The 21,935-nt window shown below is 38.1% G+C and overlaps 4 protein-coding genes across 8 annotated transcripts in view; 1 reads left to right on the forward strand and 3 right to left on the reverse strand.

Moving 5' to 3' along the window:
• LOC18780434 (regulatory protein NPR3) lies at window positions 696–5,481 on the reverse strand. 3 transcript variants are annotated; one of them, XM_020562313.1, is made up of 5 exons: window positions 4,854–5,481; window positions 3,610–4,355; window positions 2,248–3,001; window positions 1,485–1,682; window positions 868–1,280 (listed from the first exon to the last, which is right to left on the reverse strand). In XM_020562313.1, exons 2-5 carry the CDS (start codon window positions 4,153–4,155, stop codon window positions 1,015–1,017), a joined length of 1,764 nt encoding a protein of 587 aa, XP_020417902.1. In that variant the 5' UTR covers window positions 4,156–4,355; window positions 4,854–5,481; the 3' UTR covers window positions 868–1,014. The 3 variants fall into 3 exon arrangements, with proteins under 3 accessions (XP_007214668.1, XP_020417902.1, XP_020417903.1); XM_020562314.1 differs by having other exon boundaries at window positions 983–1,280; window positions 3,610–4,315; XM_007214606.2 differs by having other exon boundaries at window positions 696–1,280; window positions 3,610–5,378.
• On the forward strand, window positions 9,053–13,239 carry LOC18781004 (putative E3 ubiquitin-protein ligase LIN). 3 transcript variants are annotated; one of them, XR_002271249.1, is made up of 7 exons: window positions 9,053–10,285; window positions 10,410–10,563; window positions 10,660–11,636; window positions 11,734–11,881; window positions 12,199–12,305; window positions 12,399–12,708; window positions 12,839–13,239. XR_002271249.1 is itself a non-coding variant. In XM_020562310.1 (7 exons), the coding sequence occupies exons 1-7, from the start codon at window positions 9,228–9,230 to the stop codon at window positions 12,955–12,957; spliced, it is 3,048 nt and encodes a 1,015-aa protein (XP_020417899.1). In that variant the 5' UTR covers window positions 9,053–9,227; the 3' UTR covers window positions 12,958–13,239. The 3 variants fall into 3 exon arrangements, 2 of the variants coding, with proteins under 2 accessions (XP_020417899.1, XP_020417900.1); XM_020562310.1 differs by having other exon boundaries at window positions 12,024–12,305; XM_020562311.1 differs by having other exon boundaries at window positions 12,054–12,305.
• LOC18780533 (protein argonaute 2) lies at window positions 15,025–19,645 on the reverse strand. Its single transcript, XM_020562312.1, is given in 4 exon segments — window positions 15,025–16,865; window positions 17,243–18,443; window positions 18,653–18,771; window positions 18,773–19,645. Coding segments are annotated over 4 exon segments (2,961 nt in total). The 5' UTR covers window positions 18,952–19,645; the 3' UTR covers window positions 15,025–15,403.
• Window positions 20,422–21,935, reverse strand: part of LOC18778412 (protein argonaute 2) — a 4,728-nt gene continuing 3,214 nt past the window's right edge. Inside the window, 1 exon segment of the mRNA XM_020562315.1 lies at window positions 20,422–21,935. This exon segment is cut by the window's right edge and continues 28 nt beyond it. Within this exon segment, the coding sequence (XP_020417904.1) occupies window positions 20,811–21,935 (1,125 nt within the window). The 3' untranslated portion in view covers window positions 20,422–20,810.

The following is a 21,935-nucleotide window of genomic DNA, read 5'->3' on the forward strand; positions in this document are numbered from 1 at the left end:
CATTCCAGATTCTAGTTTGCGTTTGGATATTATTAGTGAATTGCACAATGAAGGGCATATGGGGCGAGACAAGACATTGCAGTCGGTGATGGCATCTTATTTTTGGCCAATTTTACAGCGTGAGGTTACCAGATTTGTCGAAGGTTGCAGGGTGGTGCACGAACTAATGCAGGATTGTATATGCCATTGCCAGATCAATCATGGGTACATGTCAGTATGGACTTCGTCTTGGGGCTTCCTCAACTTCTAGCATTTAGCACATAATCTAGTGCTTCACCAACAGTAAACGTAGTGTTTTTTTTAGTGATATTTCAACTTGACTCACGTTTTTCCATTTTTTTAATTAAAAAATAAGTATGCTCATAGATTTGAGCTGAAGTAATGAGAGAAGGCAAACAAAAATGATAACTTCTCAACTTGTATCTAAGTGATTTGAGAACGTTCATTTCTCATTCATTATGGCTTGTATTAGAAATAAATAAAAAATTTGATTTCGTCTAATGTAACACAAAAGTTATAATATATAGTGAAGTCTAAATTAAAAAATTCATCCAATCAGACCACCGTTTGTATTTAAAAAAAAAATTTCAGGTGAAGTGTTGGAATGAACACGGGTTGACGCCTCCATTCTCATTAACACTGTATTGAGCATTTCTCTGTAAATTCATTCATGTGAACTTTTGTTCGTGTTCTGCTTTTGTTTGGTGATGATCTTTCATTTTCCAATAGTGAGTTGGTTTTCATGTACAAGGAAACTTTTACATACCTTCTCAATACGTGTCAGTTACCCAAATCGACTAATTTCATCGATCAAATATCCCAACTATCCAGAACCACATCTTCTACAGAATTACAAAACTAGGATACTTCGTGTAGTTAACAGGGCAATTCGCATCTGCCAAGATTTTACTGATAAGAAAAGCCAAAACTTACTAAGCTTTTGTCAGTAACCTTGAAACAAACAAAAAAAATTTGTTCGTATTCAGAAGGCTAATAGATACAATTTACATGCCCTCACAATTTCCTAACTTTTTGAGTTGCACCAAGTTTTTTCGGAGACGACGTGGAGGATGATGAAGACAACCCAGAGAGGTTCAACTCAGCCTTGTCCTTGTTAAAGGCCTTGTGTACTTCCTCCTTAAGCTCCATGAAACGCATCCTCTTTATTTTCTGCTCGTCAGAGGTGCCCATCTCAAGGTAGAACAAATCAGGAAGGTCGTCCTCAATGAATTTATCCAGGACTTCCGAGCAATGAGGGAAATAGCATCTACCCAAATCGACTGCCACAATATGACAAGAAGGCTCAGAATAGCATAACTATGATAGTATGAACTTTTTATTCTTTCGACCAAGACGTGGCTAATTTTTAAGTCTTGCTAACTTGGATATGAATTCTAATAACCATAAGTTCACTGAGAAAAAAAAAGAATAATCAACCAACACTCTGCAATTCAACCAGAATATAGATAAAAGCATGCATTTACCTGTTTTCATTAGGGCTTCCAACCTAGAATGGAGTCTTTTGTTCTGCACAGTGGGAGTCTCATTTAAATCAACCTCCATCAAATTCCCACTTGAGCCTTTTGATGAAGAGCGCCCAGCAAACTCAGAGGTTGTCTCAGCATGGGCAATGACCATAGCTAGCTTGGCCTCAGCCGGGAATAACAATCGCGCAAATGCCACTGCAATAAATAATTCAATTTAGGTCTTATCTAACAAGTGAAAGATATCATGTCATAGACTCAGAGGCACACTAAACCAATCAAAAGAAGAAATACGAAAGGAAAAAGGTTGAAATTCAGAAGGCTACATGTCCACACCCAAAGTCTAAAGAGATGACTTTGCAAACTAGAACGGAAAGAATATAATAGCCTGGATAAAGCTATATGTTTTATGTCAACCGTGCATTGATATATGCCATAGGAAGGGTAACGGACCGAAGCAAAAATATCAGTATGTGCCCTTGACATGAGGCTCAATAATCAACTTGTACTATGAAGATAACAAGAGGATATATACCTCCTTTTGGTAGGTAGCACTCCGGTGCAGGAAAAATATAACTTGCAACAAGAGAGTAATTAATAAAAGATAAAAGAAACAATTCATTGGTTTAAGATCTCAAAGCAAATATTATGTTTCCTTCCTGGGAGTAAAAAACAGAAGAGTTTCTGGAGAAAAAACCTAGTGACTATCAACTGCCACCACTATGCCTTTACTAATCAATTGGGAAGGTCTTAGAAATGTTACCTCTATTCTCCAGGTTCAGCAATTTCATGTGCAGATCATCAGGCATTATTTGGGAAGATATTGATGTAACTCCAGCCATCGGATTCCTACGCATTTCCCTCTCTAGAACATCAATGCATATTCGGTCCTTGTTTGCTTCTTGCCCCTGCTCTGTTTTTGAATGATAATCCTTCGGCCTTGTCAACCTCCGGCAAATACTAACAGCACTCTGACCATCTGATGTCAGCTCTGATGCACAAGCTCCTTTAGTCAGAAGCAATACTATAATTGATGGCTCTTTGCGCATCACAGCAATGTGAAGTACTGTGTAACCCCGAGAATTCCGGAGGTTAACATCAGCTAGACCCAGACCAAGCACTTCAGTCACAACCTTAGGATCGCAGTAAGCCGCAGCATAATGGAGAGCATTGGCTTCATCTAAGGTTATAGCAGACTCACTTAAAAGAAGTTTCACAAGTTCAACATCATCTGAGTCCAATGCCTTATGTATTCTCCTGATTCTCTTTTCATGCAAAGGGTCCACTGCTGGCATGTTTGGGTCACAGTCTTGCTGAGAATTGCGGCGAAGAATTTTAATTTTCTCAATAACCTCATCAGGAAGTTCCTTCTCAAGAGAGATGCTATCAATATCCGATCGTGCCACTCTCTCTATACACTGAGTGATGAGCTGACTCAACTGACAATGTAAAGCAACTACAAGGATTGGGATAACATCGTCTGCCAGAGCTTTCCCAACAAAATTAAGAAGGCGTCGCTGCCAATACATAGAGAACCAAATCAGAACAATTCCATTTTTCTTATCAAAAAAATGAGCAATCTATCTTAACATTCTATAAACAAGTTGGGTAGAAATTGACCGCAAGAAAAAATAGGACTAAATTTACAAAACCATGTTTCATAAAAAGCCACCAAAACAACATTATACCCCTACCACTACATTAATGTAAGCTTGAAGGGAAAAATTGGTTTATTAAGTGATATGTAGATGTTGAAGGATTAATGGAACCAGGTACATGAGATGATAACAATTTGTGGGGTGGCATCAATTACTTTAGTTTAACTAGCATGCCCCAGAAAATTGAGGTAAAAAAGAACATTAATTCTTTTCAAAACTGCTCTACACTTTTGTAGCCAAGAACTCAAAAAATAAAGTCAAACAGTTTAAACCATTAGAAATTTGCGGGGTGACTTCAATCACCTCATCCACTACAATGGTTCAACCATTAGTAACAACAGAAATCAATAAAAAGAAAGGGACCTTCACTCATGCTCAGCTCCACAGAAATCATGAACTCTAGAGTTGACTGATGGCTTAATGTGATAAAAATCTTGATCAGAAATTCAAAATAACAGAACACCAACCTGGAATATCGAAACCAGATCAGGCATTTGGAAAATGGAAGAAGCGTACATCAACTCCACGACGAAATTAATAGCAGGTCTACACGCGTCATGGGCACATACATTGTGAACACAGGTTGACACCTCCATGGGAGAAGGCTTCAACTTTCCAGTATACACATAGCTCAAAAAAACCAAGAAGGCTTCATATCTAACATCGCCATAAGGCAGCAAATCACTGATACAGTACTTTGATCTGCTTTCCTTCCCAGAAGACCCCTTTTTTTGCTTGAATAGATCGCGGAAAAAACTACTCCTAGAAGCCAATATACATCGGTGAACGCCAACAGAAATCCCCTCAACTATGATATCAGCATCACTATAATCACAGCCAGAATCAACCAAGAGCTGCTCCAAATTAGAACTAAGCTTGCTCAAACTGATGACTTCAAGACTAGGCACAGATTCAGAACCAGAGGAAGAAAAGTTGTGGCTTATTGAACCATTTGATATATGGGATGATGAAGTAAAGCTCAAAGAGGATGATGGTTCAGATGAATTAGCCATTAATCTACTTCAGACCTAAAGGTGGAGCCTAGGATGTATCAGCGTCAAGCTTAATCACATAACCCATTGATTGAAGATATTAACATCTAAACTAGCTATAGCCCTTGAAGAATAAGACCCCAAACGCTTTCTAATTCTAAGAACACAAGCTCTTGTGATCCTGATGATTGATATGGTAAAGACGTATAAGAGAAAGTGTTCTGAAGAAAGGAAAAAGTAAGAGAAACAGAGTACCAAAAATAAACTAAACAAAAGGGGAAGATCCAATATGATGACAAATAATAAATTTACAATTTTTAACACTCAAGAAATATAAAACTATCACAAATTGGGACTTTTACTCTTCAATTTTGAAAGGTTGGAATCATTGAAATGACATAAACATAATACACGAATTTGAGCTGAATAGCAAGACCTACTATCTCAAACTGAGATAAGTTTGATATGACAAATACCTAAACACTGACTGACCACAATACCACTAAAAAAAAGTTGGTTCAAAATTGCTATGCTCAAGCTTCCAAAGTGGAATTACAGACAAAATCTACAGAACTAGATTAAGGAAGGTAGAGATCTACTAATAACAGTAGAAACCAAATTGGGCATCCACTATATTCTATGTTGTATTTTTAATACTGTCTAACAGAACATACCACAGATTCAACAAAAGAGATGTATGAAAATTAATCAAATCTCACCTGATTTCAAAACCCAGACGAAGATAACAAGTTAAAACCAAAGAAGGACGTATCTTAGGACAATTGTGACAAAAACCCAAAATTTCCCACAAGAAAAAGAAGCAAACTTTCAACCATATCAACCACTCAGAAATACCACATCCCAAGATTGACGACAAAGAGGAAAGAGGACAACAACAGAGAGATGGGATGCAAAAGGGTACGAGTCATATCCAAGTCCGAATGAGGCTCCGAAATTTCATTTTTCGTTTTCAAAGCAACAGAGTCAGACAACAGAGAGAGAGAGGTTTGAGAGAGAGAGAGAGAGAGTTTGAGAGTAAGAAGAAGGAGAGAAATTTCATTAGAGGAGATGAAGTCGCTTTGGTGACGATTGAGATGGCATCAGCGATCCCAGCTGGGCTAGGGTGACGCAGACAATGTCGTCAGCCAGTTGTTGTAACTTGTAAATTAGTTAAGTTGTTTTCTTTTTCTCTGCAATTTGCACTGTGGGAAAATGGGAAAGCCATCATCCATGTACAGTAGTTTATTGCTTCTTTTATAAATTGGGTGAGAGAGAGAGGGACAAAAGGCCAAAGACAGATTTGGTTGTCGGCGCCAGACCAATGAATCAAAAGCAAAGATGTCACATTTCTATTTAAAATAGCAAAGGATAAGCCACAGCAATTCTTGACTGCTTCCATGAAAATAGTGTGAAAACTCTTGAAAGCATGGTGCCTTAGGCTTAAGCATCCCAATTTTGAGAACTTTCCAGTTTTATTTCTTGTTTACCAAAAAATAAACATGTACAATTAAATTGCACATGTGTAAGTGTATGTAATGATGTTATTGGGCCACATTAAGCTGTAAAGGATGAGAAAATCTTATCTAGTCAATACCCAAGCATTGCATCTCTTTTTCTTTTCCAAGTTTTGAATGGCGTAAGTCATGAAAAATTACTATCATTGCTACGTTATCCCATAATATAATGTACATATATCACACATAGAAATGTTCTCTACGAAATCACTATTATTCTTACTTCATGGGGCTACGTTATCTCATAATATAATGTACTCTCACATACAATGACGGATCTATTAAGGCGCAAGGAGGTGTAGCTGCACCTTTCTTGGCTAGAAAAACCATTGTAGGTGCTTCAAATTGCCACTTTGCTCAGTTGGTGGTGGTGCACTCTAGATATACAAATTACCTTATTTTCGTTGAAACTTTCATTTATTTTTATGTTACTCCATTACTTAAGTTTACAATGTAAATAAGGAAGTACCCCCCATTTGGATTTAAATAAAAATACTAGAAAATCAAATTCCCACCAAATCAAAATATGAAAAATCAATTTTAGTGCAAAATAAGATTTAGACTAAAAATGATGGCTCATAAAGTCAATATATACTTCATAATAAAATCCCATAAAATCAAGTTTTCTTATTTGATGTGTAAGGAATAAAAGCCGCCAAAAATTATCTTGAAAAAATGATTATTTCGAAAAACCATTTTTCATTCTTAGTAAATATATCTACATAAAACAATTTTTCATGTATGATATGAATACATGAAAGGACCTAAGGTCAATCTAAGTAAAGAGTCTTAGATGTTCAATCCACAAAGAGTTTTTAGCCTTTCAAAATTGCACCTCTGCTAAAAAATTCATACGTCTGCCAGTGCTCACATATATAGAAATATTATCTTATTATACTGTAAATTTGAATTATGAGTTAAATTGACTATTGTCTAAATGCATGATACAAATCCACGACTCAATGTAAATTTGAATTATGAGTTAAATTGACTATTGTCTAAATGCATGATACAAATCCACGACTCAACAAAAATTACGTTGGCACCCTGGAAAAAAGCACAAAAAGAAGAACATTATATATATATATATATAACTTTTCACCCATTAGTTTGTTAGGGTTTAGTTTTCTCACAGATATTTGCATGCACACTAGGGAAATGCTACATAATTATAGAGCTACCAAGTCAACATGTACTTCAAGTAATATCACTTTTTTGTCTAGCAAAAAATATATTAGTACAATTATTTGTGGAAGATAGGTATTAAGAGTGATGAATGGCTAGTGTGAAAGGCATCTGTGTGACTTGCATGTAAATCTTCATCATTTGGTCATCATCAACAAACACCACCTCCATGACTTGTTTGGCTAAATGTTTAGCTTTATGAAGCATCTTGTTTATATCATATTTGACCAGCCAATTATTTCACAACATGTGGTTACAACATGTGGTTATATGGGATTTATAAAAGGAGCCCACTGAGGCCCATTAAACAATCATCAACAATAGGTTTGCCTTTGGCAACTAACATGTCGATTCGGTTAAAAAAGGCCTCTCAAGAGATGCTTACAGTACCACATCAAAACTATAATCAAAGATCACTCGTCTCGGACCTCTATAAATAGGACACGAGTCCTAAAAAGAGAAGTAACAATAATATTCGGCTACTTAGCTCTTATGCTGTCCAAATTACTATTTGCTTTGTCTTTAAGCTAACTTAAGTATCGGAGAGTTTTCAGCCGGTATCACATCGATACCCAAAGTCTTATCATTGCTCTTTATCTTGCAGATCATCCACGTCTACCGAAAGGCCCACAAGACCGAAAGTGACGATTCATTTTTGGGCATCAACGCATCTTTTATTTGCTATTCCAACCTGTTGTTTTAATTTCAGTTGACTAGGACTCTTCTCCCATATTTCATAGCACTCCCATATATCCCACAAAGTTTTTAATTTCAAACTTAGGCGATATTGGAGATACTTCAGAAAAAAATTTGTTTATTTTGTTTATTTCACTTAACTTTTAATTTCTATTGTCAAAATAAGTAGAGTAAAAATCCTGAATCAGTGTGATTTTTAATAAAATAAAGTAAAAGGGACTAAAATGGAGATAAATCAAGGAGAAGAAATAATGACTCAAAATTCTTTACAATAAAATAGGAGTACAAATAGGGTAAATTAATCTCTCCTATAGACTTCTAAAGAATTCTCGATTGTTTTTATAAGAAAATTCGGTTTGGTCACATTTTTAGTTTCTTATTATAATTATTTTGAAATTTCCTCAAATAATTGAAAGACTTTGAACATTGTCTGGATAACGGCTACTATTTGCTTGGCCCAAACCAAAAGCTTAAACGGTCTGAATGAACCAGAAAACCGTTGGACTAAACCGGTTCAGATAAAGTAAAATTTTGGAGAATTAACAGTAGTGAATTGGCAAAGTTGGGCAAAGATGAAGACATGGCAAAAGAGCTAAGCCAAAGAACAAGACAATGGTAGAGAGTAAGAGAGAAGAAGCACATCGAGAAATGAAAGGAGGAGAAGAAAAGACTGTGAAACCATTAAGCCTCCTCCCCATGACTCATGAGCATTATTGGTCTCCATTTTTGTCTTTTCTATTTTGTTTCTTCCATTTTTATTATATTATATGGTTTTTTCTTAGTCTATTTACATTAACTTTTGCATGTGACATTGACCATGACTCCATTAAGCTACTGTGCAGCATGTCATGCATTGCAATTATCTTATCAATGTTCCAAGGTCAAACATATATGAATGGTTAGATTTTCACCAAATAATGAGGCACATCCATTTTCATACTATGAGGAGGCTTTGTTTAAGTTTGATTATAGCACCTAAAATCTCATATTGTGGGGATAAGATAACATGAATGATTCAAAATCTAAAATTGGGTTAAGGTAACCAAGATTACTGCATTTTTCTATACTAATACTACGTTTCATTTTGAGCTTAAAGTAAAATGAAAATCACAAAATAATATTGGATATAAGCAATATCAACACAAAAAACTATAAGCTCCCATCCAGACTCAACATATCAATCTATAATAGCTCAACTCTCATCTCTCATGTCATCTAAACCTTTCTGATTTTGATGTTTGAGTACTAAAAATGTACCTAAATTATGTGCTTTACATATAACTTATTTGAACAGCTGAAATTTGAATTGTGTGTTCCAACTCAATTAAGCAGCTCACAGATTCCAAAATTCAAAATATGCTGCCCTTTCTTGTTGGATTTCTTTTTTGGTGAATGCTTGTTTGATATTTTGATCTTAAAATAAAACATTTTTCATGGAACAACTAAAACCCGGTCCAATTTCAAACCGGTTCAGTGCCCACCCTTAAATTACAAGGCGGGTCGACGGTTAAAACGTCAAAAAAGAATCAGCCAACAGTCTTTGTCCTCATTTCTGTCTCCTTCTCTCACCTCTTTCTCTTGTTTCTCTTCTATTGCAATAGCTGTCTTTTGTATACTTTCTGGTTTTGGGAGAATGTCAGTGAAGCTTTTCACAAACTCGTCTTTGCTTCAAACCCAAATCCAATTATCCACCAAAAAATGTCCTCCTTACAAGAATTGCTCACAGATGAAAGACTAGAACTTGGAAAAAAGTACCCAAAAAGCCCAAAACCAGTGAAACACAGAGAAAGAGTTGCACCAGATGAATCTATAGCTCTGCTGCCTATATACATCTGCCATGGTCGAAAAAGTTACGACTTTTCCAACCACGAGGCTCAGAAGCCTGCCATGAGAAAAGGGTCGTCTAGAAGGGTGAGTTCTACTTCAGAGAGATCAAATTCCAAGTCACTGGTTTCAGAGAGTTCAAGAACTAATGAGCCTGCCATTGATGAAGTTGCCACCAGAGCTGTGATTTCTATACTTAGTGGTTGTGCAGGCCGGTATATAAAGGATGAAGCTTTCCGGGAAACAATCTGGGAAAAATGCAGTTGTTGTTTGGTGAGAAAGAAAAAGGATGAGGACAATGAGATCTTTGCAAACTTGGAATTGGGTATTGAAAGCATTAACAAGTTGGTGGAAGATCAATGGTCATCAAATAAGGAATTAAGGAAGAAAACAATAAGGAATTCGATTCGGGTTTTGAGCATTGTTGCTTCCTTAAACTCTAGCAAGTCCAAAAATGGTTCAACATGTGGAACACCCAATTCACATCTCTCTGCTTGTGCTCAGCTCTACTTGGCAATTGCTTACAAGATTGAGAAAAATGACCCGGTTTCGGCTAGGCATTTGCTTCAAGTGTTCTGTGATTCACCGGTTTTAGCCCGAACCCATTTGCTTCCTGATCTTTGGGAGCATTTCTTTCTTCCACATCTTCTTCATGTGAAGATTTGGTATGCCAGGGAAGCTGATGTTCTTTCAAACTCAGAGGACCCTGAGAGGGAAAAGAAAATGAAAGCCATAACCAAGGTCTATAATGACCAAATGGATATGGGAACTACACAGTTCGCTCTGTACTACAAAGAGTGGCTTAAAGTTGGGGTTGAGGCCCCTCCTCCTGTTCCTCCTAATATACCTTTACCTTCAATATCCAGTTGCAGATCATCAAGAAGGAGATCATCTGATTCTTACACTTCACATTCCTCATTAAACAAAAATTTGTAAGTAACATTAATCCATGGATACATTTTAATCATTTCTTGCAAAACATTCAGAAAGTATATTTAACTTGCAGTTTGTGTTGTAATTGTGTATCTTGTTTCATGATTTCTAAAATCACTAAAGATACCGAGCTATATTTGGCCCCACGCTTGAACGAAGATCACTAGACCTCCTCTATGATCGAAATGGAGTTTCGAATGCTACTTGGGGTTTGCATGAGGAGGAGGGAAATCAGTGGGCAGATGAAGATAATTACAGCAATCTCAGTTATGTTCATGTGGGTAACTGTGTCTTCATCTCAATTCGCCACCCTTCATTTTTGCAATAATTGAATGTTGTAGTGGAGAATTCACATTATTTCTGACTTTGGCAGAGGGGAGGCAGGACTGGACGAAGGTCATCCAGCCAAAATCATAGAAATCCAAAAACTGAGTTTTGGCCTGAGCCTGAGACACAGAAATCAGACTATTTTGGATTCTTTAGGTGCCAGAATGGACCAACCGAATGCTTGGTGAACAGGAACCTTATTGTCAAAAATAATTCAATCCGGAAAGAAGACAATTCCCATCTTCCTTCAAGCAATTTAAGCAGTGCTATTAGCACTATTTACTCCTCGGATAATCTAATGGATTGTGAAATTGCAATTCGTGTAATTACTAAAGCTTGGTTGGACTCACATGGTGATCCTGTCATTGAAGCTGAGTTAGCAAAGGCACCTGTTATCCAGGGAATGCTGGAGGTGTTGTTTGTTTCCACCGACGATGAAATTTTGGAATTAGTCATATCCGTGTTAGCTGAATTTGTAGCAAGAAATGAGATGAACAGGCATAATATACTGAATTCAGATCCACAGCTTGAAATTTTCATGAGACTTCTTAGAAGTAGTGGTCTATTTTTGAAAGCTGCCATTCTGCTATACCTGTTAAAGCCAAAGGCAAAACAGATGATATCAGTTGATTGGGTGGCACTAGTCCTTCGAGTGCTAGAGTTCGGAGATCAGTTGCAGACCCTATTCAGGGTTCAATGCAGTCCTCAAGTGGCAGCATTGTACCTATTGGACCAGCTTCTTACTGGTTTTGATGAAGACAGAAACTTAGAGAATGCTAGACAGGTGGTTTCTCTAGGGGGGTTGAGCCTTCTAGTGACACAAATTGAGAGAGGGGATACTCATGAGAGGAACAATATTGCTTCCATCATTTCGTGTTGTGTTCGAGCTGATGGAAGCTGTCGAAACTACTTAGCTGATTTTCTCAACAAGGCTTCTCTTCTTGAACTCATTATACTTGGAAATGGCAGTAACTCTACTGGCTCCGCAGTTGCTTTATTGATCGAAATACTCTGCCTTAGTAGGTATGGATTTATCTTTTTATCTTTTCGCCTGTTTGAGTCTTCTGGTTATTTTTTGATGTTCTATTTACATTTTGATCGACTAAATGATTCTTCTCAGACGAAAGAAGATCAATGAAATCCTTGATGGACTGAAAGAAGGATATGGTGGGTTTAACACAATGCAAATTTTGTTGGTCCATCTCCAAAGAGCTGCACCTGAAGAACGTCCACTAATTGCAGCCATTTTACTACAGCTTGATCTTATGGTAAATCCATTGTTAGTGTTTATGCATCCTTCTCATAGAAATGGTTGCTCAAAATTTAAACTTTTTTCAACTTTTGGCAACCAAAATGTTCACATAAGTAAATCAATCTTTGCTCTAGACTTTTAATTTATATCTTGAATAGTTCCCATATGGAGTAGCAGTTTTGTTGCAGGGAGACCCTTTCAGGAGCAGTGTATATAGAGAAGAAGCCATTGAAGCAATTATAGCAGCTTTAAATTGTCAAACATGTCATGAAAAAGTCCAGGAAAGATCAGCAAGTGCTCTCTTAATGTTGGGAGGCTGGTTTTCTTACACAGGAGAGGCATCAACAGAACATAGGCTTTTACAACAAGCAGGTTTCAGTTATTGGCCAAGGGCTTCATATCACTTCAAAGAAAATGTTATGGATGGTTTTGTACACTCAGTAAGCTTTCTATTACACTAAACCAGCTAAGATTTATCAATCTATGAAAAAAAAACAAATACTGACAATAATTTTATGTGATCCGAAAATTAGAACGAAGATGGAGAAGCAACAGAAAATTGGCAAAGGAAAGCAGCCATTGTCCTATTCAAAAGTGGCAATAAGAAACTATTGGTGGCTCTTTCAGATTCAATAGCAAATGGCATTCCAAGTTTAGCCCGAGCAAGCCTTGTCACCGTTTCATGGATGAGTAGCTTTCTAAGTACAGTTGGAGATGAAAATTTGAGGAACATGGCATGCTCAATTCTTGTGCCTCAGTTGCTAGAATCACTGAATTATGACAAAGATGTAGAGGAAAGAGTACTTGCTTCATACTCATTACTGAGTCTTGCAAAAAGTTCAGGTACATTTTTCCATAGAGAAAACCACAAGGGAAGATACAATCATACAAATTTCTTGCAATCCTAAGCTCAATGGTTTGTTTTTCTTGCTTGTTTTGAAAATCAAGAATTTAATTCATTTGTTTATTGCAGCTCATGAGTATGTCCCCATGGTGTCATCACTGGACAAAGAATTGGTCAGCAAACTTAAAAATCTCTCCTTAGTGACATGGACAGCTAATGAGCTTATTTCAATCATCACAAGCAATTAATCAAGGCATCAATCACTTTGAGACCTAGAATTTGCTCCACATGAATGAAACACCAGAAAATGAATTGAATCTTCCTTGGAGGCAAGTTTAGCAGTGCTGGGATTGGAGTATCTCTCTACTGGGTCCTTTTTTTTTTTTGAGTGTGTGCATGTATTCCCCATATTTCTTTGTTATGGTTTTCTTTGTTCCATAAATGGCTATTTTTGTATAGTGCAGCATATTTGGAGAAAATATTATTTATCCAACCAAGAATGATGAGTACAGAACAGAGCCTGGTATAAATTTTTTTTTTTTTTTTTTTAAGGACCTTTCCTATTGAGAGGAGCGATAGTATATTAAACTCACACACACTACACGGATGCTAGGACTTGAACCCATGACTTTCCTTCCAGGAGCAATTGCTCCAAACCACTACACTAGTGGGTCCTTTGCAGCTTGGTATAAATTGTCATTTTCCTATTATTATTCTTTCAATATTATTAACTAAACCACAAAATTAGTTACATAAGTAGACAAATCAATTCACTAATCTAAACCTTCACCAGATGCAAGTCCCAAAATTACCAACAACCCAATCTCAAGTCTCAACCTGTCATATCCTCCATTTACCCTCCAAATAGCAAGTTGGCCCATACAGCGCTATGATTTTAGAGTGGTTCCTCTATGATTTCATCATTGGCCCCCCATAATGACCTGTCATTCTAATCCAATCTTTTATCCCAAATGCAACCAATGACAGGAGTCTGGAGTGCGTGTGAAATCCTGCAGTTCTTGATAAGTTGCTCTGAAAGCAACCCAAAGAACAAATTCAACTTTGGTTTGTAAATTCATGACACATATATGTTTCTGCCATTGTCCTTATATTATAACAAAGGGCATCTCCAAGTTGAAAGCCAACAGCATAAAGGCAATGCCAACTAACAGAAACAACAATCTTTCAAGCTTATATGTCTGTAGATAACCTGCACATTTCAGTGGTCCCCCAGCCCCAAGAGGAATTTAATTTCACATCTTGGCCAAATCTCAAAAACAAGTGAAAAAATATGCATTAACTTGCACCACAGTTTCAATTAGATAATCTTTGAACTCCCAAGAATCCAAGGAAAGGACCACAAGTAAAGATACATCCAATCCAACAGATATGCAAGCAAAAAAAATAGAGGGAGAGCCATGAAAAAGAACCAAACTTAAAAATATTATACTATTTATAGTTTCAAAGGTAAGTACAAAACCTGGTTAGAAACTCTGCATTAGCCTGAAACACCACCCAGCATTCATGGAATGAGTAATACAATAATATCAATGCAACTTGAAATAAGCCAGCTAATAGAATCAATACACGGTCTTTCTTTCTGATCGAAAAAGAACAGCACTGAAGACAAAATATAGAGGCTGGAGCCTACTTCTGAATCAAAGCCTGCAATAGTATGAATAAAATGGGATGAGAAGAACAGCTTGAAACAAAAATACCCATTCTTAATTAATTGTGTTTTGGATCCAAGAGGAACCCAAACCTCATGAAACATTCAAAGGTATTAGCTCATTATAATCATGTTTTGTTTAAGTTATAATCGTATGATTTTCGAGTTGATCATCGTGTTCGGGTTGACCCAAATGGATGAAGTGAACGGAAAGTTTAACATCAACATTCACTTATTTACAAGTTCTTACTTATTCAATATTTGTACAATAAAAATTCACTTCATCCTAAGTATAGTTATCAAATACTATATATAAAAAAAAGATTAATCCTATGATTATATAATTACTCTATAATGCATATTAGAAAATTGAAAAATGAATTATATCTTTCGTATCAAAATGGTTATTTGCATTAGCGGATTATCGTATTCAAGTTTGACTGTCGTGTGCAAAATTGTCACCCCTAGGAACAACACGACACTAAAAAAACCAACAACATAAAGTAATAAAAAATTTATCAACTTCTCAAGAAAAAAATAAAATTTGTATAAAAAAAATTTATGAATCAAAATATTTACCTTTCACGTCACTATGTGGCACTTTCATAAGTTATGCAAATAAGCATTGCCGAGGTTCAAACAGAGATTCAAACCACAATATTAAATAACATTCAAACTGATATAAAAAGCCTGATGTCAAACCACAATATTTTGTAATTCTCAATTCGTACATCACACACAAGAAAGAAACACAAAGAAACCCAACACTACAAAGACTTACAACTGACTAGATCCTCTGAGAGTAATTGAGAACCCCTTGGGCACACAGAATGTTCAACACACAAACAGCTCAAATTACAATACTTAAATAACACACAGACCATACGCAGTAGAGAAAATGCTGATCATAACATTTCGACACAAAAAAAGAAAAGGAGGTTGGAGTTGCGCCAGGGTTTGCCAAGTTACAGAACCGTATCCTTCATGTTCCACAAAAGAGAGATCACAGGATCATGCTTCCACCTTCATATGAAAAACATTGTGTTTTCCAGGTCAGCATGCAGTTTGTAAAACCTTTTCTCTAGAGAAGCCACTGATAGTGGTGACGATGCTGAGGATGATGATGATGAGGAGGAGGATGCTGAAGCTGGAGACTGTCCCTCCATACTCTCATGGTATAATCGCCCTCTATATGCCACAAGGTCAGCATAATACACCGGTGGGACCAACGATACCGGTTTAGTACACCTTGCAAACGTGAAGCACAAGTCATATATGAGCTTCTGCAATTGGTCAGAAGTAAACCAGTGTTCATCCCAAAGAACATGGTAGCGTGTGGGTTTGCTTGTTCCAAGGGCTCCATAATGACTGCAGAGATAGAAGTCAAACTGAAATGGGTGCACGATTATTGTGTCCACCACAGTTCCCGGTAATACGTTGCCTGTGGAACTACCATCCCTCATACTCTCCGGAAAGAGACGAGTATGGTGCCGTTTCTGGGCAACAATTAGTGTGATGGTTGGATAGTATTTTATACCTCCTAAAGCCCTTTTCAGATCTAGTAACTCTTCATTGCGAACCATATCAAACTGGCCCTCACTGACTCCATCACGGAAGACAACAATTTTGTCCGGCTTGACTTTATTCAATCGCTCATAAGTTTCAACAAGCTCCAGACACATGTCTCCAAAATTCAATATCTTCTCAGTGCGATGGTCCTGGGGTCGGACTCGTGCAGCATAACGATTCGCGGCAGGCCAGTTTACAGTGGCAACAACAGCTGCAATTGATGGACTTGTCGTGTTCCGCGCAGCAGGATGATTCACATCAGCCCCCACAAACATAACATGGCCTGCAACCCCAAAGAGGGGAAACCGATCACTTAGCTCTACATTACTGCCTCCAAGCTTGGCATTGATCTTAAGGGCAAGATTTGAAAGATACTGGTCATTTGCTTTGTTAGCCATATTTGACAAGCAGCACTGCGTCACTATACCAATTTGAGTCTCAGAGATCCACTTCAGATACTTGTAACCAGGATCTTTTCGAGCCATTACACAAACAAGTAATTGTAAATGGCCTTTGCTTTTTTTGTATGCCTGTTCATTAATGCTTTCAAGCAGCTGACGAAGCATCTAAACACTAGTGAATGGTCTCATGGAAATGGCTTCGTACAAAACAGGCTCTCCCATTATGATTCCCAGTTTGTTGCACTTTGTGATGAGCTTTGGGATGAATTGAGTAGGATCCAGACAGAATCGATCATAACTGCTGAAGTCAAGTACAGCCCAGTGACTGATTGGTTTTCCTTCCACTAGAGACTTCCCAACAAGATTCCAATGGCATTTTTCTCGGTCAACTGTTACCTTAGTCATCCTGCCATCAGAAGAAGGACCCAACTTCAACTCAGGTGGGACAATGACACGCCCTATTACTGATGTCATATTCATGTTGACTTCAATTCCAAAATTCTCAATGATGCCACCACTGCCAATAACTAAAGAATCAGGATCATAATTAATAATGCAGTTTTTTATGTAGAATTAAGTTAATCAAAATGGTAAAACTATCTTGTTGGGATCTGTACGTGTGCATGCCACAGAGATCTGTACACTTCATTAAATTAAGGTAACACCGCTATATGCGAAAAAATTCCACTATCACCAGCATGTTCATAAATGATATTAGAGCAGAACTGTAGTTCTCATCCTTCAGAGGAACCAACTGCCTGCTGACTAAAATCATACACACTAATTGTGTTCCATGAGAGGAAGAATGACTTCAAGAAAAATCAAGTAAACAACAGTGGAAGTTTGTTCACATCTAACTTTACTAACCAAAAGAAAGGACACAAAATAGCTTACCCACAAGGTCCATCACCAGATTGTACCATGCCACATATCATGTTCTCTCTAACCTTTGGTGAAGCCAATGACATGTCCTTCAGCTTGATAGCTGCATTTCTGTCCAAATTCTCCTTTGGATACCTTTGCCCCTCAACTAAGACACAGAACTCCAGCGGTGTATAGTTCTTCCTACCATTTTTCCCCAAATCCAAGCAGGGAATGTTTTTGTACTGGATCTCCTGGTATTTTTCCCTGAAATAATCAAGCAGCCTAACTTTCTTAGGTGTACACTGGCCATCTATGCCTGCAGCATCAAATGTAATGTCTCCTGCATTCTTATCAGTCAGCCCCTTGATGATGTACTTTTGCTTGGTTCTAAGGTGTGTCACGGTAACTTTCAATCCCATCAATACATCCACAACCTCTCTCCTAAACCTGTTGAGATTGTTTAAATCAAAGCCCCTGATCTGCTCTTGCAGAAAATCTATAACGGGCAGGCGCTTATAAAATGCCAAGACTGAGTAGTCAAGACACAAGGCAGGACCCTGGAAAGTCATCCTTGAGCTTTGCTGAAACCCTCTAAATGCAGCAATACCATGTCCAAGGTCATCGTTTTGATTTGATGTAGCGGGGTAAAAGCTTCGCCCAACAGAAACCAAGCACCTAGTTGGATTTTCTTTCATCACCAAATCCATACCCTGCAATATATCACGAGGGATAGACAAGAGTTGGCCACTACAGTACTCCTTCAACTTGCAAAGCTTGAGCTCATTTACCAAATTTATGGTAAATATGTATGAACTGAACCGCGTGCCTTCTTCCTCAGAAACCTCCACCTTAAATGATCCGGTGGGCAATGGCACTGCACTGAAGATGTTCTTTCCATCATCACATGCGGTACTTGACAAGGGAAAATCCGAAGGATTATCATAGGATAACTTCTTCCTGATTGCAGAGAGTTCAGACTTCGACATTTTCACAGGACGGCCATTTTTAGCAGGCTTCTCTGGCTTGACATCAACATCGTAGTGCCTTATAATACTCTCAGGATTGTACGAGAGATTAAAATGATTAGCACGAAGCCTAGTAGTTCGGATAGATTTTGTGCCTCCATTATCAGGCCGTCTCACAGGGAGTTTTTTGTCTGCTTCATCCAAAGAAGGCGAAGAAAGTGCCTGTTTCGAAATTTCCAGAGATTGCATTCTAGGAACAAGAGTATCTGTGAAGAAAAAAGAACAAACAAAAGGTGTTATTACCAAGCCTCATTTTTTATGTAAATCCAAATGGCTAGACCAACGGTAGCTAAAAAACTGACATTTAGGAATAAAAATGCAACGGCTTCATTCACAGCCTATATGATATGATCAGTAGTGCAAATTTCAATTGTATCTCAAAAAGGACCCAGAATGAAGAAGAAAAAAAAATTACCGGGAGTAGGAGAGTTGATCGGGGCTGGAGATACAGCAGGAGAGGCTGCTCTGGTGGGAGCGGGACTATTCCATGGAGAAGGCCTCCCTTGCTGGCCCGAACTCTCATTCGGTTGTTGTATACTGCTGCTGCTGCAGCGGTTGTTGTTGATGGTGGTACTGGGACCCACCACCACCATGACCGCCATAACCACCTCTTCCTCCTCCACTTCCTCTGCCGTAGCCACCATAATCACCTCTTTCACCACCATCACTGCTGCCTCTACGTCTTCCTCTGTTTCCACCACCACCTCTTTCCATTGGAGAAATCGGGAGCAAACTCAAAAACGATCGAAGAGAAAACTTGCCTCAAATTCGTACTCTCTCAATTCACAAAAATCAGAAATGAGTCTGTGATCAAGATGAGAAGTTGGTTCCTTATAAAGGGTGTTGGGTGGAATGACGATCTTGTCCCTGCGCGATTGCCTTAGTCCCGAAGTGCCTTAGTCACGAAGAAATCAACCAAAAAGGAGACGCGGGAGTGGGAGCGATTGGAAAATGGTTTTAGATTTTTGGTGGAAAGTCCAGAAGCTTCCATGGAACAGAGAGGAATTTGCTTCTTCTTTCTTTTTCGCCCAAGGGTTGCATGAGGAACTGTATTTGATAACATTCTCCTGTTTCTCGTTTCGCTTATATTCGCTCACTCTGTCCCCGCCCTTTTTTTTTTCTTTTTTTTTTTTTGATAATGCTTCCAAGTTCCCTCCTTTAAAAATACAAAAGAAAGGTTCCCTCCTTGCCTAGCTCAACCACCACCACGTGTCTTTTTTAATTCTCAATTCTTTTTAATTTCTTACCCAAGTTAAAATTTAAATTCTTTTGCGACCCATTGCAACTCCTTATAATCCCCCTCCAGCCAAAACAATATGGTAAACAATGAACTCTGGTAAACATAACCTTTTTATGATTTTATTTTTTTTTCGTTTTTTTTTTTGTTTTTTTTGTTTTGCTAAAGATAAGAAGGGAGGAAAAAATTCACACATAGTTGTGGGAACCTAATTAAATCAAACCCTAGGTCAAATAATTCCTACCATTTGGGGATTATTTGACCCAATTGGGAATCAATCAACCTAATTGGGAGTTACTCAATTTAATTGGGAATTACCCAATTAAATTGAGCGTTACCTAATTAGGTTGAGATTTGATTTGGTTAATTACCACGATCCCCAATTAAATGAGAAGATACCTAATTGAATCGGGATTTGATTTGATACCTACCACAATTAGGGATTTGATTTACCCTAATAAATCAAATCCCTAATTAATCAAATCAATTCCAAAAAGGGGAGGAATAATTCCCTTCCATCTACGGAATTATTCCTCTGAAACCCTAGCCTCCGAGACTACTATAAAAGCATAGCCATACACAATGGTTGAGGTACGTCAGAATTACTACTAAAATCTCTGCAGAAAATTCCTCTCAAACCCTAGCCACCTCCTCTCTTTCTCTCTTTTACATAAGGCTCCGGCCGCCCGATTTATATTATAAACACATCCCGTACCCTATTTTAGCTATTGTTTCTCTAAAGATCGATTGAACTGACTTAGGCATCGGAGGGCCTTTGGCCAACACCCCCCGGGTGTGGTCTTTTACTCCGATCTGTTTTGCAGGGAGAAAGAGAGGCGGAGAAGACGAAGGAATCTTGGCGAATATTCTCCCGTGAGATTATTTGCACAAACAATAGTAATATGAAAGTTTGAACTCATGATCACTTGAGAGCACAACAAAGAAGCTATTCAACTAACACCTTATGGATTCTTAGAACAAGCAAATTTTGAGTGACAAGAGATAGTAAAACACATAATGAAAATACATCAACAGATTTCTGAACACAAAATTAGAATAGTCTCATTATGACCACAAGTGACAATCACGGTCAAGAACAAAAAGATACATCCCTTCATCACCAATTTTGAGATTAAAAAACACTATTAATTTGTAATTAAGACATTACTAGATAAGGACGAGTTCCTCCTTAAATTCACACATAAGAAATAAACACCCATTAGATTCACGCACAAACTCCTTTTGAGGAGGTTGGAGTTGCCCCCGGGATTGCCAAGTTACAAAACCACATCCTTCATTTTCCACAAAAGAGAGATCAGGGATCATGCTTCGACCTTCATACGAAAAACATTATGTTTTCCAGGTCAGCATGCAGTTTGTAAAACCTTTCCTCTAGAAAAGCCACTGATAGTGGTGATGATGCTGACGATGACGATGATGATGAGGAGGATGCTGAAGCTGGAGACTGTCCCTCCATACTCTCATGGTATAATCGCCCTCTATATGCCACAAGGTCAGCATAGTACACCGGTGGGACCAACGAAACCGGTTTAGTACACCTTGCAAACGTGAAGCACAAGTCATATATGAGCTTCTGCAATTGGTCAGAAGTAAACCTGTGTTCATCCCAAAGAACATGGTAGTGTGTGGGTTTGCTTGTTCCAAGGGCTCCATAATGACTGCAGAGATAGAAGTCAAACTCAAATGGGTGCACGATTATTGTGTCCACAACAGTTCCCGGTAACACATTGCCTGTGGAACTACCATCCCTCATACTCTCTGGAAAGAGACGAGTATGATGCCGTTTCTGGGCAACAATTAGTGTGATGGTTGGATAGTATTTTATACCTCCCAAAGCCTTCTTCAGATCTAGTAACTCTTCATTGAGAACCATATCAAACTGGCCCTCACTGACTCCATCACGGAAGACAACAATTTTGTCCGGCTTAACTTTATTCAATCGCTCATAAGTTTCAACAAGCTCCAGACACATGTCTCCAAAATTCAATATCTTCTCAGTGCGATGGTACTGGGGTCGGACTCGTGCAGCATAACGATTTGCGGCAGGCCAGTTTACAGTGGCAACAACAGCTGCAATTGATGGACTTGTCGTGTTCCGCGCAGCAGGATGATTCACATCAGCCCCCACAAACATAACATGGCCTGCACCCCCAAAGGGGGGAAGCCGATCACTTAGCTCTACATTACTGCCTCCAAGCTTGGCATTGATCTTAAGTGCAAGATTCGAAAGATACTGGTCATTTGCTTTGTTAGCCATATTTGACAAGCAGCACTGCGTCACTATACCAATTTGAGTCTCAGAGATCCACTTCAGATACTTGTAACCAGGATCTCTTCGAGCCATTACACAAACAAGTAATTGTAAATGGCCTTTGCTTGTTTTGTATGCCTGTTCATTAATGCCTTCAAGCAGCTGACGAAGCATCTGAACACTAGTGAA

Source organism: Prunus persica, chromosome G4, assembly GCF_000346465.2.
Source record: "Prunus persica cultivar Lovell chromosome G4, Prunus_persica_NCBIv2, whole genome shotgun sequence".
Lineage (NCBI taxonomy): Eukaryota > Viridiplantae > Streptophyta > Magnoliopsida > Rosales > Rosaceae > Prunus > Prunus persica.

Excerpts from the sequence above, each read along its gene's own strand:
- LOC18780434 (XM_007214606.2), bottom strand. The coding sequence starts at position 4,155 with ATGGCTAATTCATCTGAACCATCATCCTCTTTGAGCTTTACTTCATCA. Across the intron at positions 3,002-3,609 it reads ATCTGGTTTCGATATTCCAG|CGACGCCTTCTTAATTTTGT; the intron begins GTTGGTGTTCTG and ends ATGTATTGGCAG. Across the intron at positions 1,281-1,484 it reads GGAAGCCCTAATGAAAACAG|TCGATTTGGGTAGATGCTAT; the intron begins GTAAATGCATGC and ends ATATTGTGGCAG.
- LOC18781004 (XM_020562310.1), top strand. The coding sequence starts at position 9,228 with ATGTCCTCCTTACAAGAATTGCTCACAGATGAAAGACTAGAACTTGGA. Across the intron at positions 11,882-12,023 it reads TACTACAGCTTGATCTTATG|TTCCCATATGGAGTAGCAGT; the intron begins GTAAATCCATTG and ends TATCTTGAATAG. Across the intron at positions 12,306-12,398 it reads TGGATGGTTTTGTACACTCA|AACGAAGATGGAGAAGCAAC; the intron begins GTAAGCTTTCTA and ends TCCGAAAATTAG.